The sequence below is a fragment of the Elephantulus edwardii genome, unplaced genomic scaffold (genome assembly GCF_000299155.1).
Source record: "Elephantulus edwardii isolate Elephantulus edwardi_28Jun2011 unplaced genomic scaffold, EleEdw1.0 scaffold00363, whole genome shotgun sequence".
Lineage (NCBI taxonomy): Eukaryota > Metazoa > Chordata > Mammalia > Macroscelidea > Macroscelididae > Elephantulus > Elephantulus edwardii.
In genome coordinates, this window is record NW_006400113.1 from 1,428,434 (window position 1) to 1,454,562 (window position 26,129).

Sequence of the window (26,129 nt, forward strand, 5' to 3'; positions counted from 1 at the left end):
ATCATTGATTATACAGAATTCTATCATTCTATCTCCAGTTTCATTTTTGTCACCAAGTCCATGTTTTCCAACTACTGATCCTTCTTCTCTGTTTCCCAACTTTTACATTCCAGTCACCCATTACTATTAATGCATTTTGATAGCATGTTCAATTGATTTCTGACTGCAAACGTTGGTAGAAATCTTCTATTTCCTCATCTTTGGCTCTAGTTGTTGGTGCATATATTTGAATGGTAGTGGTAATCACTGGACTTCCTTGTATATGTATCTGTCCAATGGGATTGAGTGGTGTTGCTGCTGAGAACCAGATATGGTCCTGCTGCGGCAGCAGATCTTACAGCTGCCTGACAATGTCATCTTATTTAATAGAGCACCTGCCACCCCTGTACAACTGCGAAGAAAGCAAGCGGTCTTTGCAGTTACCAGCCGGCCTCAACAGTTCCTGGGTGGAGCTACCTATAAATAGCAGCAATGACAATTATAATGGCAATGGGAAAAATGGGGGGCTAGAACATGCACCTTCCTCATCCTCTATCCACAATGGAGACATGGAGAAGATCCTTGTGGATGCCCAGCATGAATCAGGACAGAGTAGTTCAAGGGGTAGTTCTAATTTTGACAGCCCTTCCCCACAAGAAGATGGACAAATAATGTTTGATGTAGAAATGCATACCAGCATGGACCATAGCTCTCAGTCAGAAGAGGAAGCTACAGAAGGAGAGAAAGAAGTTGAGGCATTAAAGAAGTGTTAAGTGGGTATCTGACTGGTCCAGTAGACCTGAAAACATTCCGCCTAAGGAGTTCCACTTCAGGCACCCTAAACATTGTTTCTTTAAGCATGAGAGAAAAGTGGAGCCATGAAGAATGGGGGGGATGTTCTCTGAAGAGTTTCTTAATGTGTTCATTCCATCTCTCTATTTCTCACGTTTTGGCTTTGGGGCTAGGCATCTACATTGGAAAATGACTAAGCAAGCCTTGTGCCAGCACCTACAGAGGGAAGAGCCCCTGGAAATGCTTGTGACCTGTGAAGTGGTGTCATTGTCACACTAGCTTATTTGAACTTGAGATCACTGAAAGCATGACTCAACCCACAGTCCTATCTTTATTTATCCAAGTTCCAGTAACTTGAAATACAGTATTTTATTCCAATTCTGTTGACACATTTTACTAACCTCATTCCCATTTTGGCCTGTAAGACACTTTAGAACTTCCTGAGTTCACTGTTTAGAAATTGCAAGGGCCTCGTTTCCACAGATAATGTCACCAGATTATAATTTTGTCAATAATGCTGTCATTCCCTTTTAGTCACCATTCAATTTAGATCTGTATCATTGATGGTATAAATTATACTCTTGCAAGATAACTACCATTACTCTCTTTAAATAAGATCAGGTTGTTGTTGTGCCATCAAGTTGTACGTGACTCAGTGACCCTATGAATGAAAGAGCTGGACACTTGTAGAACTTTCATCCTTTCTCCAGGTTCAGGGGGTTTCCAGAGGCAAGCTATTTCAGAAGTGGATGCCACTTCTGCTTCCAAAATGGTTTTAATCGGGAAGCTCCACCAAACACACATTGTTCAGCTTCATAGCAACTGTGAGTTACCTCAAGTGGACAGACCAGGGCTATAGAACCTAGAATAATGTTTGATCAAAAACAATAAAAAATAGGCCTGAGGGCTGCAGATTAGAATCATCCACCTTTGGTTTGCTAGCATCACTTTCTGTCCACTAGGCCAACTGAGCTCTCTCTATGCTGTTGCAGTTGTTAAGTGCTGTCGCGTTGTAGGAGACTCAGAGCGACCCTATGAATGAAAGACCTGGACACTTGTATAACGTTGATCCTTTCTAGCATATGATAATATGTCGTTTAGGTTTTTTTCCTTTAAGGCAAAGGCAAGCTTCCGTAAAGTAGAATTTATAATTTTAAAAGGAAAAGAAAAACAAACAGCACACACAAAATAAGACACAGAACAATTATCCTGGCCAATAAAAGATCTTTTTTTTTTTTTTCAATAAAAGATCTTTTAAACAACAAAAAACCAAAAACAAAACAAAAAACCCAACGGGTTAGAGCATGTGGAAGTTTGTAAGGATAGTATAGTTTTCATTGGGTCGCTATTAGTTGTAGTTGACTTGACAGCACATAACAGTTTTACCCTAGGAGCACTGGTGGGCTAATGGGTAGGAAATTGTGCTTTCTAGGGATCTGAATACACCACGAGACAGATGACAGTCTCCTCCCATGCAATTTGCAACCTCTGAAAACCTACTGAGAGTTCAGCTATGAGTTGATTCCAACTTGAAGCATTAAGTTGTTGAGAAGTTTTTCACTTCATGAAGAAAGTATCTCAAGAACTAACATAATCCTTTGACCCTTTTACATTCTCAGGACATAGCAATGCCCAATTCTAGCTGTGACTTTTCGTCAGCTATCAGCACTGAAAACCTTTCCTCAAACAATTTTGTCCTCCAACAAACATGGTTACATAGCACTTTTATAATCATTGTCCAGGCAGTTCCAATGCTGCACATTTTATAGCAAGACACTGCCTTTCTCCCTTGAAGCAATCGATGGATTAAAACCTCTGACCTTCCTGTTACCAGTGCAATATGTAATGCAGTATGCCACTATCTTTTTAAAATTAATTTTAATGAAAATTTAGAGACTTTGTATTTCCATTCATTGTTGCACTTTTCTCCCTGCCTACCCCCCCCACACACTTTTCTCTTTGAGAATAGTTCCCCCATTGTTTTACAATCCCATCCCCCAGGTCCACTCCACTATGCAGCCTTTGTTCTGGACTCCTGCCATGACAATAATACTTAATCACATATCCCTTTTAAAGTTTTCTCCCTCATCTGTGTCAATGCAGTATACATGATTTATCCCATCTTTCTCAGTCTCCCCCCAACCCCAATGTCAGTCCTGTTTTACAACAGTGGCACTATGCAGTATTTGTCCCTTTGTGACTGAGACACTTCACTCAGCATAATGTCCTCCAGGGTCACCCATTTTGAGTAATATTGCATAAGTTCCTTGTTTTTCAATGCAGTGCGGTATTCCATTGTGTGAATATACCACAGCTTCTCTATCCATTCATTTGTTGATGGGTACTTGGGTTGTTTCCAACTCCTTGCTATCATGAACAAAGCCACAATAAACATGGGTGTGCATACAGCTGCTCTGGTGTCAGTTATGGTCACTTTGGGGGTATATTCCCAGAAGTGGAATTGCTGGGTCAAATGGTATTTCCACACCACCTTCCACTGTGGTTGCACCGTTTCACACTTCCACCAACAGTGAAGAAGGTTCCAGTTTCTCCACAATCTCACCAGCATTTGCTGCTTGCTGTTCTGTTAAATTTTGCTATTCTTACTGGGGTAAGATGATATCTCATAGTTTTGATTTGCATCTCTCTTAGAGCTAGGGAGTTTGAACATTTCTTCATGTGCTTGTTGGCCATCTGAATATCTTCTATGGTGAAGTAGCTGTTCATATCCTGAGTATGCCACTATCTTTTAAGTTGTAAGTATTGCACTTACACAGCAATCACTTAAGATTGTGCTATGGAATAAATCTTACATATGTGCTGTTGTTGTTGCTCTGTGCCATTAAGCTGACTATGACATATAGTAACACTATGGACTGCTAGAATAAACAGGTTCGTCCTGGAGAGGGTGAAACCAGGCTGCTTTTTGGAGGCAAGGATTCTGAAGCTACATATGACACACTTTGGGCACGTTGCAAGGAGGGACTAGTCTTTGGAGAGGGATATCATGTTTGAGGTGAAGGGACAGTGCAAGAGAGAAGACCCTCGATGAGAGAATTGATTCAGTGACTGGGGAAATGGGGTAGATGTGTCAGAGACAGTATAGGCCAAGGTTCAGAGCTGTTGGACATAGGGTTGATATGAGTCACAAGTGATTCGATGGCACATAACAACATATGCATAACACAGATTGTTGATATATCTTCCACCAGTCTTTACCCCACATTTTCCTCATAGAGCCCAGCCTCCCAGATAATCTGTTCTGCATACAGGCCTGAAAAGGTATGGAGACAGGACACACTCTTGGCGTACGCCCTTCCCAAATTTGAACCATGCAGTGTTTCCTTGCTCTGTTCTGATGACTGCCTCTTGGTCCAAGCATAGGTTTCTCATTAGAATTTCAGAACCATCTTAGGAACAGGTTTGAGGCCTTGAACACTAATGAGCAAAGACCAGATGAGTTGTGGGAAGATATCAAGGGTATCATCCAGGAAGAGTGCAAACGGTCATTGCAAAGACAGAAGAGGAAGAGAAGATCAAAACGGATGTCAGAAGTGACTCTGAAAATTACACTGGAGAGCAGAGAAGCCAAAGCACAAGGAAGAATCCAAGATCCTAAAGAGTTGAAGATTTCAAAAGGCAGTACGGAATGACAAAGTAAAATATTACAATGAAATGTGCAAGGAGTTGGAGTCAGAAAATCAAAAGGTCCGAACTCGCTCAGCATTTTTTAAGCTCAAGGAACTGAAGAACAAATTCAAACCTTGAGTTGCTATAATCAAGGATGCTTTTAGGCAGAATATTAAATAATCCAGGAAGTATTAAAAGATGGAAAGAATATACTGAGTCACTGTATTGAAAGGAAATGGCAGACACACAATTTCATGAAACAAACTATGAGCAAGAGCCTATGGTGATGAAGGAAGTTCAGGCTGCTTTGAAGGAAATAGCAAAAAATAAGGCCCAGGAATAGATGGTACACCAATTGACAGATTTCAGCTAACAGATGCTTCCCTGGATGTGCTCACCAAGTTGTGCCAAGAAATCTGGAGAACAACCACTTGGCCAACTGACTGGAAGAGATCTATATTTGTTGCCATTCCAAAGAATGGTGACCCAACAGAGTGTGGAAACTATAGAACAATATAATTTATTTCACATGCAAGCAAGATTCTACTGAAGATTTTCCAAAAACGAGTGGAACAGCACATCAGCAGAGAACTGCCAGGAGTCCAGGCAGGTTTAGAAGGGGTCATGGTATTAGGGATATTGTAACTAAAGTTAGATGAATCTTAGCTGAAAGCAGGGAATACCAGATGAATATTTATCTGTTTCATTGACTATGCAAAGGCTTTTGACTGTGTGGATCATAACAAACTGTAGCTGACTGTAAGAATGGGAATCCCAGAACACTTGATTGTGCTAATGTGAAACCTGATGCCATACTTCTTCATAAAGTCCAGATTCTCAAACGATTTACTCAACATATTGAATTTGTTATGTGCTGTTGTGTATGACTCAGAGCCACTCTATGATAATCAGAACTAAACCCTGTTCTATCCTGTGCCATCTTCACATTTCCTGACACATGTGGCCAATTTAGTTTCTGCTTTATCAGTTTAGTAAACAACTAATGACTGAACAAGTATTTTTTTCATTATCATACTTTAAAAATATATCACATTTCATTATAGTCTATATAAAAATATAAAGAATACAAATTTTCCAATTCAACATTTTTAATGTATATATTATTTTTAGGTGCCATCAAGTCATATCCTGTGCCATTCTCACACTTCCTGACACACTAGAGGCCACTGCAGCAATCACCATGTCAATTCAACTGGTTGAGCATCATGTCTTCCTAGCAACATAACTGAAGTATAGAAGATGAAACTTCATCATTCTTGCCTCCAAAGAGCACTCCAGCTGCAACCTCTCCAAGACATATTTATTTGTTCTTTTGACAGTCCAAGATTTTGACCAGAGTCTTTTAGTATTGCAAGTTGAGCTTTGCATTTGTTCATTTCTTTCAGCTTGAGAAGTGACAAGTGTTTTCTTCCTTTATTTTCTGACACCAGCTATTCATACATTACAGTACAATGCTTTTATTTTTTCAATCTTCCCTTTGAAATCTTCCATTAATTTACTTCAACATTTATATATTTAAAACATATTGAAAATCCTAGGCTTTTCATTCACATCAATGTTTTATTTTCCCCTAAAACCAAGAATCTTGGTGCTAGAGCTACTGCCTAAGGGTTTCCTTTTCATCCCTCCTGTGTCATATAGTCCTTGACCAGTCCTTGACTAAAGATATCATGCTATGAAAGGTGGAAGGGCTAAGAAAGATCTTCAATGAGACATTGATGCAGGGACTGTAGAAATGGGCTCTACCATGGCAGAGATGGTGAGTAGGCCTCAGCATAGGGCAAGATTCAGATCGGCTGATCACAAAGTCGCTGATACATAGTCTACTAGATGGTACTTAAGAACAATGTGCCACACTGCAGTTCTTTTCTCCAAGGTTCTCAAGGTAGAGGACAACAACATGCCATGCTGTGTGGTCTTTCCTGTGTTCTTGTGGTGGAGGATGTGGGGTTTGACAGTCTATGAAGTGTGGCTGCCATGTGTGGTCCCAGGACACATTATTACAGACAGAAGTATGAAGGCAAGAACTGGACACTCACTGCTTCTGGTTTCCCATCTCTTCACATGTGTGTTCTGTGTTTTATCACTATTCATCTGCCAGCATCCATTTCTTCATGTTACTTAACAGCCTCAATCTGGGCCTATTGTGATAGATGGAGAAAACATTGAGGTTTTAACAATTTCATCTTGCTTGGATCCACAATCAACATCCTTGGCACCAGCAGTCAGGATATCAAAAGACAAATTATGAAAATCTGCAGTCAGAGACATTGTCAGAGTGCTAAAGAGCAATGATGTCAGTCTAAGGACTAAGGTAAGCCTGTTTCAGGCCATGGTCTTCTCAATTGCAGCTTCTCAATTGCTGAGAGCTGGACAATGACTAAGGATGATGGAAGACTTCATGCCTTTGGGTTGTGGTGTTAGAGAAGAATACAGAATAAACAGACTGCCAAGAGAATAGTTCTATCCTAGAGAGGGTGAAAGCAAGTTTCTCTTTGGAGGCTAGGATTTTAAAGCTGTATCTCACATGGAGATACTGCCAGGAAGCACCAATCCTTGGAGAAGGACATCAGCTTGGAAGGGTGAAGTGATGGCACAGGAGGGAATGGGGTCAGGTGTGTGTCAGAGACAGTGGGGTTGGCTCAGGATTGGGCAAGTTCAGAGCTGTTGTTCATAGGGTAGCTATGAGTCTTAGTTGAATGGATGGCATATAACAACAATAACCTGGACCTAGATGATGAGCTAACACTAGCTACAAGGAAAAAAGGACAGGATGCTGATTTTTTTTCTTTCTTCCAATCATTAATATATCCACTAATGAGTTGTTCAAGGTCTGGACCATGAGGGAAGTAGCATGATGGCTGTCCTTCCTGAAACCAGGACTTGGAATCTCCTCCCTGGTTAACTTACAGCCTTTTCAGCTATTGGATTAAGTTGTTTAGTAAGCATTCAGCTGGGCCAAGTATGGGTATGTCAACACTTTCTTATCTATTCTCTACCTTTTATTTAAAGCTATATAAAATTTGTCTGATGACACTAGTCTCAGAAAAAAAGATTTAAGGGAGCCACGGATTTTCATACACAGTTTTTTAGTTAAATCAGCAGCTATCTTCTAGATGGACATGTGCTCTAGGATAGGATTCCAGTGGAAATTCTTCTGAGTATACATAAGGCTGACTGAATGCCCAGACACAAAGACTACATACAACAAGAAACACTAACAACTTATTATAAATAGCAATGTCGAGTTGGATAAGGAAGCCACATAAATATGTTTTATCCACTAAAATAATTTTATCAATGGTCATTTGTTATTATTTATGGAGAAAAGTTTAAAATTTCCCAGTGAATTAACCAGTCATCAAATTAATGAACCATTGCTGTTTTGTTGTTGGTTTTTTTTTTTCATTTTTAGTCTCATAATCCAGAAAATCTTGACATTTACCTTATTTTTCACCCATAAATAAAAACATGCCAAACACCTTGACTCTCTGGAGTGCACAGATGCAGTCAGAGATCTCAGAGACACTAGGGTGTAGAGTTCAGTGCTCCATCTACATATGAGCTGTGGAGGAGCCAGGACAAGCACTCCATAACTCCTAAAGACATGAAACTGAAAGGAAAAGGCAGCAAGGATGGGAGCCTGATAAACAAAAATAGGAGGAAAAGAGTTTGAACTGAAAAGCAAAATAGCCACAAGCTCCTTTATTTCATAAAGTAAAAAACAGTCACTCATGTAAATATAAACTCTGAGATATGCAACATCTCAAGCTTTAATACATGCAGAAAACAGCCATTTTCAGAAAGTCATATTTGTCCCTGGACATAATACTCATAATTTGCTTTCAGAACAAATTCAAAGTAGGGATTGGCCTTCAAGCTTCCAAGCTGATCTGCTTGTACCAAGTCTTTCACTTCGGGTAAGTACTCACTGAGCCGGACGCCTATAAAAATAAAGCAAGCAAACATCTTTTTAATCTTTATATGAAGATCAAATGAATTAAGATGACTAGTAACAAAAACACCTATGCTTCTATTTAAAATAACCTTCTGCTATACTCTGCCACGAATTCCTTCTATCTATCAAACATATTTGTCTAACAACATGACATTCTTCAACTAGAAGCTATTGAGAGTTTGGCTGCCCTTCCCATGATGGTTAAAATAGTCAATCTATTTAAAGTTTTTAATAAGAGCTGAAATTTTTTCATTTACCACACCCTGCCTACCCCACTCCTACACATTTAAAACATTTCTTCAGTGTGAAAGTTACTTCACCAGTGATGATTTTAAAACATCATTTCAGTTATAGTTTCATGTATTTTGGAAAGAGTAGTAGAAATACTATCACAAGAACTAAGCATCTCAAAATGTAAGTTTTAGCTTTAAGCCTGAAAGTGATAGGTGAAAGAACTTCTTCTATGACATGTATATCAATATACAGTGATTAATGATTTCCATTGAGATCTCTGGTTAGAAAGACACAATTTTCTTGTTTGGTTAAGAAAATTAAATGAAACGTAAGTTAATGATACAATATTTAATAGTTTGTTACATTACCATAAATTAAACTAAACCCAAGGTCACAGTGCAGTTCTAACCCATTTCACCCTACTGGACAGAGCAGATCCTCCCTTTCAAAATAGAATCTAAGGCCATACATTTTTATATAAAAATCCTTCTTGAAATTTATTACTCAAGATTGCCTGACTTATACCATTTAGTTCACAGGTTAACAAGCCCAAGGGATACTCAGGTTTGGTTGGACCATGCTACTTGACAAGATTCTCAATTTAGTCCAGCCTTATATACAAGTAAGAGAGCTGATGATCTGCTATGAGAAACTTGAATAAAAGGACTTACTTGGTATCTTTAGCACAGTCTTTCCTTTTATAGAACACTTAGCAGAAATCTACTTTTGCATACTGACTAAAATGAAAATATTTATGGTTACAAAACCAGCTTCTTCAGACATTTATGAAAATTCTGCACGTGACACTTTTACCTTAGGGTCATTGGCATTTTTTGTTAAAAAACTGTGATTCATTCATTCATTATTGCATATTTTCCTCCCTCCATCTCGTTTACCCCTCTGCAAGGACACTTTGTAATGCCCATCTTGTTTCAGATTGTTAATCATGAGCAAGATAATGGCCATAAATCTTTACAAAAAACAAATCTCTTCTCTCCAAAAAAATAGCTGGTGGGTTTGAACCAAGGTTAGCAATCAAGCATTTTAATTTTATAATTCATTCTTATATTTTATAATTCATCATCATATTATCATAAAAGTAAAAAAAATTAAATATTTTAGCACTCTCAAAGTGTCTAGCACACTTACTTGTACTTTGTTATATAGTAAAAATACAAATTGAGGAATGTTATGCAATGAAATCCATAGATCTGTACATCTGCATATTATAATAAGCATAACTTTCAATGAAATTTTTATACGTTTGAAAATATTACATTTATATGGATAACTTTTTTAAAAAATGTAACATTTTGTTTTTAAAGTGCAACCTTTCTGTTTAGAACAAATACCTGTGAACTTGCTGCTTCTCTTTAAAGAAAGGGTAGCAAATTAAATGTCTGCAGGCAGGTAAGAGCCACAAAGTAAAGGCGACCTGGTTGTTTAAGGGGAGTCCCAGGGAAGAGCACTATTAGCTATGGCTGACTGTTATTTAAATACTTCAATGTGGTGCTGGCAAATATTTAAAAGGACAACTGTATATTAAAACAAAACACAAGAAACCAAAACCCCCTCACTGTTGTCTCAGAATTGCCTCACAGTGACCATCTATTGGGTTTCCGAGGACATAAATCACACAGAAGGAAGCTGCCCATCTTTCTCTGCTGGGAGTCATTAGATTTGTCCCAGTAGATGTCTTTGGGCTAGTCTGGCAGTTCCCTACAGAACAAGCCATCAGACTGTCTGATTGCATATAAATTTAATTATTAAAATGATTCCCCAAATATATGTTATCTATCTATCTATCATCTATCTATCTATCTATCTATCTATCTATCTATCTATCTATCGTTGTTAAGTGCTGTTGAGTCGTAGACAACTCATACTGATCCTATGAATGAAAGACTTGAACTTTCATCCTTTCTCTAAGTTTATAGGGTTTCCAGAGGCAAGTTATTTCGGAAGCGGATGCCACTCCTGCTTCCAATATAATTTTAATTGGGGAACTCTATCAAAACACTGTCCACCATTATCGCATTTGACACATCAGTGTCACAGTGTTCAGCATCACAGCAACCACGAGTTACCTCTGTACAGCAAACGGACAGAACGGTGCTATGCCACTTAGAAGAATGTTTGACCAAAACCAATTAAAACCAGGCCCAAGGTCCAACCAAATTTAAGAACCAAGGCAAGGTTCAAACTCCATGAACTCCACCATTTCACATTCCTCCATAATCAAGCATTCCCACTGGCTCTCACCATCCAAAAATGCCCATCTGGGAGCATTCCACTGCTTCCCCAATCTCCTCCTATTCTGATGCCACATGTTTCTTCATATAGTCTAACTTCTTGAATGATTTGTTCAGCATATAGACTAAATACACTTGAGGAAAGGATACAGTCTTAATGTACATCTTCCTTGATTTTAATCCATTGTATATTCTCTTGCTCTGTTTGGGTAACAGCTTCTTGATTTAGGTATAGGTTTCATGTGTTGTTAATTACCACTGAGTTGTACATAACTCACAGCAATTCCATGAACAAAAGACCTGAGGCCCTTCTATGACTATTTTTTCTCCAAGTTCATAGAGTCTCTAGAGACACATGGTTTAGGAAGTAGATGCCACTCCTGCACCCCAACCTGCTGTAAAACTGGGAGCTCCACCAAACACTGTCCACCATGGGCAGCCATTATGGTTTTTGAGACCCCAATGATAAAAGTTTCAGCATCACAGCAAACCCAGATTACCTCAGCCCAGTAAACTTACAGAAGAGTACTGTACGACTTAGAAGAATGTTCCTCAAAAAAATAGTAACAAAGGATTATAAGATAGTCCCTTGGACCCAACTTATTAAATATAAAGACCCTCCAGGAGGTTTTGTTTATTCTAAACAAGAGGCTTTCATAATAATAAAACAAAAAACAAAGCAATCAAAAAGTATTCCATAAGGACCCTCAACCAAAACAAGAGAGCCCATCTTACAGAGTCCAGTCACTTCACCCAGTTTCCAAAATGTAGACAAGGGCTTGGCCTTAAATGCAAGTGTCCTCCTGGAAGTCTTACTGACTCGAAACAAGAGGCTTAAGCACTGAAACAATCTGCACGGACCCTCAACCAAAACAAGAGTGACATCATACAGAGTTGAGCCAATGAAGTCCAAAATGAAGACAAAGACTTGGTAATATACACTGTTGTTGTTGTTGTTAAGTGCCATCTAGTGGTATAGTACTATTCTGTTATTTCTCTGTATTGAGGTAACTATTAATTGCTGTGATATTGAATGTTGTGCCAGTGGTCTGTCAAGTGCCATAATGTTACACATGGTTAGAATATCTGGTTAGCTAACCGATTAAGACAGGCTTGGAAGCAGGAGTGGCATCTACTTCCTAAACACACCTGTGGAAACTCTATCAACTTAGAGGAAGGACAATAGTTATACAATAAGGTTAAAGTCTTTTCTTTATGGGGTCAGTACTACATGGCACTTAACAACAACAACAACAAGATATATTTATTTCTTTATAGTAAATATCTTTCATTTATGCATTTTTATGTATATAAAAATTTCTACTGGTTTCTTATGAGTGAAAATGGGATCATTTTCTCTGTAAAATCATAATGCTTCATTCCTGTTTTCCATCTATGGTTTATAATGTACTCCAATAAATACTACAATAGAACTACATACTTAGACACTACTCAGTTAAGTTATGCTTCTATGTGGAAAGCGTAAGTTTTGGGTTCAAGTGCTTTCCAATAATTTATTAGGCTCAACACTAAGATCATGCATATCTTGTAATTTCCTCAGTTCCAAATAGAGAAACAAGAAAGCCAATAGATAAACATTAGCTTTTTCTAAAGTTTAAGTGTCTAAGCAAGGGATAGTTTTGCTATGGCCCATCATTTATTTCTAAATTTTTGACAAAAGGTTTAATTTCCCTAAAAATGAACATACTAACTAAACATGCTTATATGTAATGGTAGTGTGATCATATGTTCCATCTTTTATAAATTAAAAATATCCAGGTCTATTGAGTAAGTTCTAAGCAATCTAGTTACAGAATTGCATTTACATGTGATCAGCTATAACAGAAGACCAAAAGTTTAGAAAATAACCCTAGGAAATCTATGGGGAAAATATATGGACAACAAACAAGAGTTTGCGTCTCCTGACCTCAGAAAAGCATGGGCAATTCATCAAACTTCCAAGCATTTCTTCATTTCATTTAATTAAGCTGGTGATTTTAAAATGGAGAGCTGTAGAGACCGAATCAACTAAGGAGAGGTAGTAGATCCTATTATAAAAGTGTTGGGGCTATAGAGCTGCAAATAACTCTATCCACTCAAAGAATAATTATTTATAACTACTGCTATGTATCAGGCACTAGGCTAAACATGTTTTATGGAGCTTAAATAATGTATGTATATATGAACGTATTTAAGTGTCAGCATGTTGATTAAAATAATTTATTTTTTAATTTAATAGGCTATTTTTATGTATGAAATGTAAAAACCTCTTACTTCCAGCAAAATATTATTCACACATTGTTTCCAATAATGTAAGAGGAGGAGAGTCTTCTAAAATTTATCTTTTCCCAGAGAGCTGTATATCTCTAAATTTTCTTAGCTGTGTCTTTTATTGGCAAATGAATTTTGGTGTCTTAGGCATAAATGCAAAACATAACTCCTTCTTGCCTTTTTAAAAAATATTTTGTAGGCAAGCTCTGGTGGCCTAGTGGCAAGAAGCTGCAACTGCAAGCTCAGAGGTGCACAGTTCAAACCCACCAGATGCTCTGCTAGAGAAGGAGGAACAATCTCCTCTTGTACCAGTCAGCTCTGATTTGACAGTACACACAAAAAATAATGAAATTTAAAAAAAAAATTTGTTACTATGGTGCTCTAGTGGGTAGAGAATTTAACTGTCAACCCAAAAGTTGGTGGTTTGAACCTGTCAGCTGCTTCTCACGAGAAAGATTTGCAAGACAGGCCTCTGAAAACCTGTTGGGAGGGTCAGCTATGTGTTGGTTCTGGTTCGATGGCAATGAGCGGAGCACTGATAATGAATTTAGGATGAATATAGAGTGTTGAGGTCCAAAATCAGTTGGCAAACGTACTTTTATTTGTTCTTTAGTAAGTTTACTAGAGGATATAGCAACAAGGTTTAGATCTCATTTCAAGTTTTTTAATCTTCACAAAAAACCTCAACTGCACAATTAAACAAAATAAGTAAAGCAAAAAAGAAATTAAATAAGTTTGCCCCTCCAAGGGTCCCTGTCCATCTGGAGTCAACCAGATGAAGGCTGATAAAAACCTTCTTGATATGTACTTCCCCTGCTGCAGGAAGAGAAAAACGTTCTAGACTTTTGCTAAACAAATCTTTCTAATTCTGCATATGAAACATTTCATTTTAAACCATTCTCATTATTTGATATCCTAGTAAATCGTTACTAATCCAAGGCTTCTTAAGCTGAAGAATGAAGCTGTAATTTCCAATAGTAACAAACCGCTTACCATCTTTTAAAAGTTTCTGCAATATTTTCACAAATATGCTGTCTTTAGATAGTTCAATGGGATCATCTTTACCATCTGAACTGGACCAGCTGGAAAACAAAGGTACTGGAGTGAATATAAAATGATAGAAATTTTTCTAAAAGAGGTGTCTACTAGATTGACTTTTCTTCTGATGATGGGGATGGGGAGTTTAAACCTTTAGGAAATTAAAAGAGAGCGCTTCAAATACTGGATACACTTGGGAGTCTCTACTAGCTAAAATGCTGCACTGTGTAATTATTCATCCGAAACATAAAAACTTAGTAGTTTGTTATCTTTCTCAAGAAAATTCTGTATTTAAATAACAAATCTCGTATGAATACCGAAGTGTAGTTATGTACAAGCAATAGCTAAAATATCATCAGTAGCTGAACTTAGTAGCATAACATGGGAAGAGAAACTTTATTTGAGATTATCTAACTACGAAATATACAAACATACTGAACCACTGCTTTGTAGCGATAAATGAGTATGTATCACACACTACCTTAAATACTCCTAAACAAGAAGCCAGGACAATGGATCTCAGTCAAATGGACTGCATCTTTTGTGTATGATTGGGACGGGAAAGGAATGTACAGTGTGTAAGCCTAGGACTAAAAGCTTCATGGGTAACCTCTTAGACCAAATGTAGTAACAATTTTAACTATTTGGGAGTGATTAGAGGAAGAAAACACTTCAGTAAAAGGAACTCTATTGGAACATCTCAGCACCACAGAAGAAAGGAAAACTGTAAGTAGGAGAAAGCTTCTAGCAATTATGTCACAATCTCTTTAAAATTCTTTTCCTGTAAAGGGTCCATCCTATTACTGTAGATGGAAGTCTTTCTCTGTAGCAAGATGACCGTGAAAATGAGGTACTCAGCAACTTTGAAGGTAATATTGACCCTTAAGTTTTAGTAATTTTTTATTCTTAAAAAGCAGTTTTGTATCTTCTTTGGTATAACTGGTTCTACTTTTGTGAAAATGAGAAAAGGACACATTTCTGCAAATTTGCAGATGATACTTAAAAACCAAAAGTAGTAACTTATTACGCCAGTGATCATATATCCTTCAGGGTCAAATTAAAAATTTAAATTACTTATACAACCATTAAAACTTTAGTAATGCATTATATATTAAAATTAGAAAGCGGAAAATCAGTTTCATGTCTAAAATAATACTCTTCCTAAAGTGTGTCCCTCTCTGAAACCAGATCTTCAATTCATGTTAGAACATACTTGTCTCTCTGAAGAGCTTTGCAAAGGATTTCCAGTTTTAGATCATTGATATTTACATCTTCCTCCTTTGAGGGAAGGAAAAAAAAGGTCATTAAATAGGAATTTTAAAATGCAAATACATGCTTAAAATTATGTCATCATAATTCTACATAAAAATGGCTTTATAATTTCTTTTTTAAAAGCTTTTGTTTTTTAAGAGTACACCAATTAATAGCTTTGTGTGCATTAGATTTCAATTACTCTGATAATTTGATTTTATCAAGAACATGGAGAAGGTTAAGACGTTTTTTTAAAAAAATTAGTGTGTTTATTTAAAAAACCCTGATTCTGTCTCAGTGATCACATATGAAACAGTGATCACATAAGTAAACTTTCAAGGAACTAATTTTCTCATCACTTTGGAGGAGCCAGTAGGTCACTAGCCTGATGCCACAGTGCTGTCAGGGACCCTTAAGATTACTCTTTCCATCCCATGAATGTTCATGAAGCTCTTTTTTGAATGGAAGCTGTACAATATGCATGGCCACATTTTAAAACAGTAATATGGAATGCTTTATGACTTTGTGTGTTATCCTTGTGCAGGGGCAAGGATGATCTTCTCTGTATCATTCTAACTTTAGTACATGTGCTGTCAAAACAAGCACTAAGATTAAGATCTTAAACAAGGTAATATAAAAGCCAATGTATCTTATTTTTAAACCTACCAATCATTTTAATAGATTATATAGCCAGGTAATAGAACAACTACTTAGGTTACATATAAATTTAATGTACTTTATTGTATTATGTATATGCTATCTTGTTGTTAGAGGCCCTCAAGTCAGTTTGGACTTATAGCAACATTAGCTATAATGAAACATTCTTATAACATTCCCACAATTGTTGCTGGGCTAAGCCTTTTTTTTTTTTTTTAAGAATGTGTCCATCCATCTTTTTAAGGGTCCTCCTGTTTTTTACTGATCTTCTACTCTAACAAGTATGCTGCCCTTCTCCAGGGACTGAGAAGGGCATACAAAACTTTGAACATTTTATAACATGTCCAAAGTATATGAGATAAAGTCTTGCCATTCCCTTTCCTAAGGAGCATTCTGGCATACTTCTTCCGAGACAGATGGGTTTCTTTTTCTTGCAGTTCAATATTTCTGGCCATTACTATAGTACAAATGCATTAGCTTTTCTCCCATCTTCCTAATTCATTGTCCAGTTTCCAAATACACAGTGTTGTTGTGTGCCACTGAGTCAGAATTGCCTCACAGCCAACCTTCCAGTGGGTTTGCAAAGGCTGTAAATTGCACAGGAGACTGTCCAACATTTTCCTTTGGAGGAACTAGTAGATTCGAACCATGTGCCTCTGAGTTAGTAGCACAGCTCTTTACCACTACACTACCAAATTCCCTCCATACATATGAGGTGACAATAAGATGGCTGCAGATGCTCCTTAGTCATTAAAGTGACATTTTTGCTTTTTTATATAGATCTGCCCACTTATACTCAGAAGTCATCTTTTGTGAAAAGCTCCCTACCTTAAAAGCCTCATGAGGCAGTCTTACTCTGCACACAAGCTCAGAATTATCTTGAAGGCAACTGTTTGTTTTGGGGGAGGAGGGAATGGGAATTTTATGCACATTTCAACAGGTAAAGGTAGACAAATTTGTGATAAAGCCTTTTTCCTTTGAATAGACTGGCTTCAAGATGGTTCTACCTGTTTTATACATGTATTTTGTTCCACAGAAAATGACACATACTGTGACAGTCATCAGAGATAATCTCAAGTGATTTTTTCTCACCTCATCAATATATTCCAGCAAGTCCAAAGCCTTCTTGAAATCATACTCATTAGTTCTTCTGTTTTCTTCACAGATATATAGCTATGGTAACAAATGTATAGAATTATTTTAAGTAATCATATAACAATAATGGAGAAACAAATGGAAGAAATAATTAGCATCTCTTTTAAGTAAGCTATGCATTGCATCTCAACATCAAGAAGACAAAAATCCTCACCATTGGATCAATAGCTAACATCATGATAGATGGAGAAAAGACTGAAACTGTCAATTATTTCATCTTGCTTGGATCCACAATTAACATCCTTGGTATCAGCAGTCAGGAGACCAGATGCAAGTCTGCTGTTGCAAACTTCTCCAAGTTACTGAGGAACAACAATGATAGTTTGAAGGCTAAGGTGAGCCTGATTGAGGCAATAGTCGTCTTTTTTTTTTAATTAATTCATTGTTGCACATTTTCTTCTTCTCTCCTCCTTCCTGTCCCTCCCCTAGTCCACTCTGCAGTATCCTCTTATTCCAGATTGCTTTAATGCACATAATACCTAATCATATATTTCTTTTGGACTGTTCTTCCCCTCATCAGTTCCAATATAGTGTTCAATATCTATCTAATCTTTTCCTATCTTCCCCCAACCTCTCAAGTCAGTTTTTCTTTGTAACAGTGGTGTATGCAGTATTTGTCCTCTTGTAACTTAAGTATTTCACACAGTACAATGTCCACCAGGCTCACCCATGTTGTGTAGTGTTTTATGAAGTCACTGATTTTCAGGTCTGCATAAGATTCCACTGTGTGTGTGGACATACTATAGTTTTTCTATACATTCATTTGTTGATGTGCATTTAGGTTGTTTCCATCACTTTGCCATTGTGAATAATGCGGCAATAAACATGGGTGTGCATACTGTTTGAGTTGTAGCTCTGGTTTGTGGAAGGTATATTTCTAGTAGTGGAATTGCTAGGTCAAATGGTATTTCTATTTACAACCTTCTAAGAAAGTGCCAGACTGCCTTCAATTGTGGTTGCTATGTATCTGAGAGCTGCACAATGAATCAGGATGACAGAAGAATGATGCCTTTGAGTTGAAGTGTTGGAGAAGAATACCGAGTATCCCATGGACTGCCAAAACAACATAGATATGATTTGGAGAAAGCGTAGCCAGAGTGCTCTAAGGATGGCAAAGCTTTGTCCCTCAAACTATTGACATGTTGCTAGGTGAGGCTATTTCTCGGAAAGAAACATCCTGCTTGGAAATGTGGAGAGTCAAGAGAGTCAGTCAATGAAATGGACTGACACAGTGACTGTAGCGATGGGCTCAAGTGTGTGAGAGATGATGAAGATGGTGCACGATAGGGCAGAGTTGAGATCTGCTGTGAGTAGTACTCAAATTGAAGGCATCCAAGAACAAAAGAGGTATCTTTATAGTACAGTGTTAGGCTTTAAAATTGTTCTATGTATAACATGTAACAAACTATATTATTTTTTTAAGGGAAAAAAGTTACTTCATTTTTATAAAGAATGGAGCTCAAGTATATAAAAAGTAAGACTGAGTTGCATAAGGCATCTTTGCTTCTTATTTCTAGGAGAAAGGAGTTATCTGAAACCTTTTCTCATTTCCCCCAATTTCTTTCAATCCAAAATTGAAAGCAGATCATATATTTGAGTCTGTCAACATCTTCTGAATTGAAAAACCATTCATGTCAATTTTCTTCTTCCAGCCATGACACGAGAGGCCAAGTCTTAAGTATTATTATGAACAGACTCCAGAAAGAAAGATGAAATTATTTATTCCACAGCTTCACTTCCTAGGAAAGTAAAAAGGTTTCCATCACTGGGCTGAATCAAGACTGCTTTCTTTCTTTTACCTCTCCTTCACTAGGCCTCAGTATGTGCTCATTAAGTCAACGTCCAGTCTAGTCCTCATTTAAGCAAAAAACATTTTAAATACCAGTGTCCAAAGACTTCTGAGGAAGAAAGTGAACAAAGCTGCTCGTTAGCAGAAATATCCCTCTTCTCGTAAAAAAAAAAAAAAAAAAAAAAAATTAGAAGAAAATCTCTTTGCACTGAGAATATAATAGTTTTTTTCTTGTATACTAACCTCAAGGTATTTTGTCTTCATCCTTTTTATCACATCAAAAGTTTAACTGCAAAACAGGACCTTTGTTTATTAAGAAAACTGTGAGAGCTGATCCAGGATTTAGATACACAAATCAATGTAACTTTTAACCATCTCTGTCAGTTGAAGTTGGATCGCATATTTGGAATTTATTGCTGCTTTGTGAACTCTGCTTTCCATGATGGTGGCTGAAAACGGAAAACATTTAAACAACCCTTGAAGTCATCCATTCTTGCTATTTATTTAGTCTTCTTTTTGGAAAAAAAGGTAAAGAATTCATAAATACTATCATCAAAGTGTGTGTTTCCAATTAAGATCATCAGACTCCAGTTTTTAAAATAATTTCTTTACCATTAAGTAAGACCCACGACAATTGATTCTTTCTTTGGAGAAGTTGGCAGAATGACTGGATTTAGGGACTTCACCATGTTGAATTTAAGAGGTGGAATTAAAAAGAAAAGCTGCCTTTCCCATTCAAAATCCTGGAGGCAAACTGTATAGAAGTAATATCCAAATTTGAAGACAAGGTAATGTGGCCAGATAAAAGAAGCAGGAGTACCTTCCTGACACAGGAGACAACACAGAAATGCTTGTCAAGTCCTGAGTTCAGAATTTTGTTTTCTTTCTCGGATGAAGAAAATATAAAAGCACCTAAATGTCAAGGAAAATGCTCTTCCTGTGTTAAGGAAGCTACATAATCCAATAAACGCAATTGACATCCCAGGCCCAGCCCGATCCCTCCGGCCCCGAGGCTGGTTCAGCAGGGTGCACCTCACTCTGCCATTTTCGCTCCTTACAAACTATATTCTTAAATGCATGCTACATGCATGGTACATCATTTGCAAAATTTGGTATATAATTCTTTTTTCCCTGATGAAAAGACACACAAAAAACACACTTCTGTTCCAGTTTCTAGATGTAGTGATTAGTGACACTGTCTATATTCTTCCTATTGTGCCAACGCTCTCATCATTCCTATTCTAGCTGGAACAGAAACTTAGATTTGCTTAATCATGTACCCCTGACCCCTCTCATCTGTGTTTTACAACAGCTGTTGATCCTTTGGTCTTATAAAATTTTGTGTTTAAGGCAATTTTCAAGGGGGATAGGGGCAGACGGTTTTAAAATGTCAGTAAGTTGATATTCTTAGGACTAATACGTTAGATGAAGTTTCACCATTCCTGCATCTAAGTACCACTCTGGTTGTACTTTCTTCATGTTAGATTTGTTGGTTCTTTTGGCAGTTCATGGGATATTCAATATTGTGAATTCACCACAGTTCAAAGGTAGACACTTCTTCAGTCTTCCTTATTCATTGTCCAACTTTCAGATGCACAGGAGATAACTAAGAAGACCATGTGGCCTGTATCAGGTACATCTAAGTCCTTTAAATGACTCCATTGCTTTCTAGGACTTTGGAGAGGTCCTCAGCAGCAGATTTTCTAGGTGCTGACTGCTGCTACCATGGGTGTCAGTTGTGGATCCAAGTATGAATTGAAATAATTGACATCTTCAATCTTTTCTTCATTTTTCATGATGTTGCTTATTGGTCCAGTGGGGAGGATTCTATTTTCCTGACATTGAGATGTAATCCACACAGAAGGCTTTCGTCCTTGATTTCCTGCAGTAAGTTGCTTTCAAGTCTTCTTTATTCTCAGCAGCATGATGATATTATCTGCATAATGTAGTCTTTCTCCAATCCGGGTACCATATTCTTCACATAGTCCACCTTCTCTAATTATTTGTTCAGAAACTTTGTTATAATGCTTAAAAATTACTTCTAAATTTATTAGTAAATAATAAGACATGCTCTATCAAGGAAGAAGGGGCTCTTGTGGCACAGCAATTAAGCCCTCATCTGCAAAGCAAAAGTTTTGTGGTGTGAATGTATTAGACAAAGATGTAACAATCTGTTTCTGTAAAGATTACAGCCTTGAAAACACTGTAAGGCAGTTCTACACCATCATATTAGGATCACTGGGTATTGGGGTTGGGTTTTTTTTGGATTTGGACTTTTTTTCCCCCCCTCTATAAAATCAGAAGAAATCAGCTACTATAATGGCTAGCATAATAAAGTTTTAAAATTATTTGGTTTAAAAAATGTAACTACAGTAAATTAAAGGCACTCCTACAATAATAACTTTGTATTTGAAATAGTTTCTTAAATGGAAAAGAAAGTTGTAGAGTTAACACTGGAAATGTACACAATACTAAACCCTTTTACCCAGCTACAGCCCACACATCCTCAGGAAACAAAGTGTCAAGTTTTCCATTGCCCCTTAAGCTGTATAAAGCCAGTTTCTGGGACTAAAGTGCCTCCAGGGTGTATTTATATACACTTTTACATACAAATAGGTCCTATACTATAAAAGTATAACTCATTGACCATCCAGTGAGTTTTCAGAGGGTGTAAAGTACATGGAAGGAGATTGCCCATCTTTGTCCCACAGAGAGCTGATGGATTTGAACCACCTGTGTTTAGGCTAACAGTGCAGTTCCTGACCCACCAGGCCACCAGAGCAGGAAGAAGGAGGCTGGTAAACTGCTTTCTGATGATTAGATTTCTGTCCTGCGCCTCCAATAACTTTTTTTAGGGGAAATTATCAGTAAGTAGGAAGCAGAAAGACAACTGATTTCAAAATTATACCATACAGCCCCAGGAGAATGAAGATGCTTTGAGATTAGGATGCAGAGCTCAGTTTAGCACATACACTGATGAGCTGAGCAGCAGTGAGCACTGGCATTGCACTAAGACTGAGCTGCTTCTCTGTTAGCAGTTGCTCTGGGAGGGTCTCCTGATGTAGTAGAAAGCGCTCTTGCTCAGCCATTTCTAGGATTCAAAATGAGACAGGGAGAACAGAAACACAAATAAGAGAGAATAACACAATGCTTGCTCTGTTGTAAAACAAATTTCAACTTTTTTTTTAAAAAGGATTATCTCTAAAGGTAATCCTTTCACTAGGCAATGATCTTAGAATGTTAATTCAGTTTATACTTGATTATGTTGGCAACATATTTACAGTTTGATCTAATTTTTATGATTTAATATTGCAACTAGAAATAGTTAAGTTGTTGAGAAGATATATATTTCATGACTTTAAGCATTCTAAGTAAGATTTCTAATACACAGCAACCCAGCAAAATACTTACTCCCACTAGTTTATAGTACAGTTTCATTTACAGAAGGATCTAATTAAAAACCACTATGCCTGGAAATGCGTGTTCTAGCTTTCTGTATGCTTAAATGCCTGAGCTACTGAGGGTCTAAGTCTGGATAGCCCAAAAGTGTGGGTTAGCAAGATGAACAAAGATGCACAGATGAGGGCAGTGATTAATCCAAAGTTGATAGAAACTGGAAAAAGAAAACGTCTCAAAGAACTGCTAAGAGCCAAACTAACTGAATGTGGCTGGAAGGACCAGTTGGAAGCACACTGTTAAGAGGTAATGAAAGAAAAAGGGCCAGAACACATTTTTGCTGGTGACCTGGTGGCTGAAATCACTCCAAATGGCAGAGTCCTGGTACCTGATAGTAGAAAGGAGCTGCTACAAACAAGAACATTCTTCACTCAGCATGGTTTTATTTCTGAAGTGAAACTTGCCTTAAATTAGAAATCCGTTTCCCCAAATAAAATTATTTTTGTATGATGGTATACAGTTTTCAGTAATGATGTATACAGTGTACTGATTTTTACCCCCTCTAAATGTGTTATTTTAATAAGCATCTCATGAATAAGAAAAAACCCAACCAAAAAAACACACTGACTAACAAAATCTTGGGAGAATGAATTTACACAAAATTTATCAACCAGAAACAAGTAAACAAACATATAAACTCAGTAGCATCTTATAAATTCCAATTCTCAATAACCTCACAGGACAATGCAGAGCTTACTATGGTGTTTCTAATGCAAGAAATCCTTACAGAAGTGGGAAGGTTCATCTTGCTATCTCAGAATGGTGGTCTGGAATTGCCGACCTCTGGGTAAGCAGTCAGATGCATTAACTACTGCACCACCAGTGAACCTTGTCCATCAGCTAGCCATGGCACTTCCTATGAAATGGGATAAAGGACTGCTCCTTCCTTTCTGTATTATATACTGTCAGCAGCCAGCTGCACTCCATCAACAGGCTATGGCTATTGTGTTGGGTAACAGATGATGAAAGGTTAAGAACTACTATTCTGTCTCATAAATACGGAAGTCAAAGTAAAATAAAGGACCTAAACAGATTATCATTCCTTATGATTTCAATTTTTAGAAATTAAACAAAACACTTAAATTCTAACTACCATTATCTCTGGGAAGGTGAGATTACAGACAATGTAATTTTGTGTGTGTGTATGTGTGGCTTATTTTTTAAAATTAAAAAATGACCATAAGGAATTATTTATATAATAAACCACCTTTAAAAAGGTAAAGGGAGAAAGCCCTAAAATGACCTCCTAACATTAGCTGGGTATCTCTGGTGTTTCAGCTAATAGGGAACTGCACTAACCCAATGACAGAGATTAGAGATTGTGAGGACAGCATGGTATAGGACAAGGTTCTGATGTGTGGTTCACTATGAATAGTTGTTGTCTTGATGGCACTTCACACCACCACCACCACCACACTTTTGATAAGAGAACTGACAGATTAAGAGACTTGAAAATAACTTCATTATGTTACAAAGCTGATAGATCTGGTGACCTAGTGGTAGAGTTGCATTGCCAATGCAAAGGCATGTGGTTTGAATCTATCAACTGCTCCTCAGTAAAAAGATGGGTAGTCTCCTCTTGCACAATTTACTGCCTCTGAAACCCTCTGGAGGGTCAGTGATGGGTTGGTTCTGACTTGATACCATTTGTACCACAGCATGTTAACAAAGCAGAGATTAAGAAGTAATTAATACAAAATGATTACTAGATTTCCAATAATATTTGGTTGTTGTTGTTAGGTTCCACTCATAGCAACACTATAAACATGATATAAACCCTGTCCTATGCAGTCACTGTGTCAATCCACCTGGTCTTTCCCTCCTTTGCTGTCCCCCCACCTTTCCAAGCATCATGTCCCTCTCCAAGGAATAGCCTCTGCCCAAAGTATGTGAGACGTAGCTTTATCATTTTTGTCTCAGAGAATAGATTCCTGGGGCTAAGAAATGTAACTAAATATCCTTATCTGTGTGAGCTGCATTCCTGACCACAGACCTGAGATTCTTTTGATTTTAAAATTGAGTAATTCCAAACCTACAGGAAAATGTAGAGAATGCAATGTTCACTGTATACTCTCTACTTAACTATCTGCCATTAATAATTTGCTACCTCTACTTTATCTTTGTCTTCTTGACAAAGATTCTCACCACTGGACCAATTGGCAGCATCTGGATGGATGGTGAAGAGATTGAGAGTGCTCAAAGCTTTAGTTTGCTTGGCTCCATAGCTAACACTCTTAGTACCAGCAGCCAGGAAATTAAAAGACATTTTGTGATGGGAAAGTCTGCTGTTAGGGACCTCCCCAAAGTACTGAAGAGCAATGGTGTCTCTCTGGAGACTAAGGCGCATCTGATACATGGTCTGTGCAATCACTTGTTATGCGTTAGAGAGTTGGACAATGACTAGGGACGATAGGAGGAGAATTGATGCCTTTGAGCTGTGGTGTTGGAGAAAAGTATTGAAGGTACCATGGACTGCTAAGAAAACAAACAGATTCATCCTGGAGAGGATTAAAGCGGGCTGCTCCTTGGAGGCAAGGACTCTGAGGCTTCGTCTGACATACTTTGGACATGTTATAAGGAGGGACCGGTCCTTAGAGAGGGACATTATGCTTGGGAGGGTAGAGGGACGGTGAAGGAGGGGAAGGCCCTCTATGAGGTGGATTGATTCAGTAACTGGGGTAATCGGGATGGGTGTTTCGGAGACAGTGCGACTGGCACAGGACAGAGCAGAGTTTAGGGCTGTTGTACATAAGGTCGCTGTGAGTTGCAAGCTACTCGACGGCATATAACAACAACAACAACTACTTTATGTTCCCTCTCCTAGTCAAGTCAATGTTGCAAACATCAAGCTATTTTACTTCTAAATAGTTTAGCACGTATCTCCTAAGAGCAAAAATGGTCAAAGCACTGTATCAATGTCAAGACCTAAGGAATTTAACCTCAATATAGTAGTATCATCTACTATTGAATATGCTCAAATGAGGGTCCATTAGAGCGGTTTTGATTATCTGGGAGTGATCCAGGAAACGGTACAACATCTTTATGTTAGTTTCATCTAGAATAGTGCTGCTCCCACTTTTGTGTTTCATGTTGCTAATATTTAGGATAACTGAGGTCACATGCATTGTAGAATGTCTTAAATTAGGACACAGATGATTTAACATCAGCTGACTTGCATGTTTTTTGGTTCACCTTCTTTACCTTCAATCTTTTCTTGCAGTACATTCTCTGGAAAGTCTGAAGCTAATGCAGCTAATTTACTCAGGCCAAGAAGAGTTTTTTTCTTTGCAAAAGAATGTGTTTCTGTATTTGCCAAACCTAGAAGTGTTGTGTGGGCCTACAACAAAAACAAAATAAGAAAACCATTCAAATTGAAAGAAAGGTTAAGTGTATCCCAAATTAATCCCACCACAAGCTATATCAATGATCAATAAATAGCAAACTTAAAAACAGCATTGTAACACTGAGAATAACTGTAAAATAAAATCTCTGTCATTCCATTAAGTATTAGGAAAAGGGACATGTACAAAATATCTATTACAATTTATACTCACTTTGATTTTCAGCCAGGAATAAACTTAAGAATTAATTAATTGCTTTTTTGACCAATAAGGAGTATTATTTTAATGATGAAAAATTATTTTAA

At 37.5% G+C, this 26,129-nt stretch overlaps 1 protein-coding gene and 2 pseudogenes across 1 annotated transcript in view; 2 read left to right on the forward strand and 1 right to left on the reverse strand.

Annotated features, from left to right (window-relative positions):
* Positions 1–350: 350 nt before the first annotated feature.
* Positions 351–1,021, forward strand: LOC102845290 (annotated as a pseudogene).
* Positions 1,022–8,229: 7,208 nt separating this feature from the next.
* Positions 8,230–26,129, reverse strand: part of NUP133 (nucleoporin 133kDa) — a 112,479-nt gene continuing 94,579 nt past the window's right edge. The window contains exons 21-26 of the mRNA XM_006902066.1: positions 25,685–25,820; positions 22,000–22,118; positions 17,176–17,256; positions 15,389–15,453; positions 14,131–14,219; positions 8,230–8,366 (exon numbers count right to left, since the gene is read on the reverse strand). Of these exons, the coding sequence (XP_006902128.1) occupies positions 8,230–8,366; positions 14,131–14,219; positions 15,389–15,453; positions 17,176–17,256; positions 22,000–22,118; positions 25,685–25,820 (627 nt within the window). The remainder of the gene's footprint in view (positions 8,367–14,130; positions 14,220–15,388; positions 15,454–17,175; positions 17,257–21,999; positions 22,119–25,684; positions 25,821–26,129) is intronic.
* LOC102848933 lies at positions 22,589–22,897 on the forward strand (annotated as a pseudogene).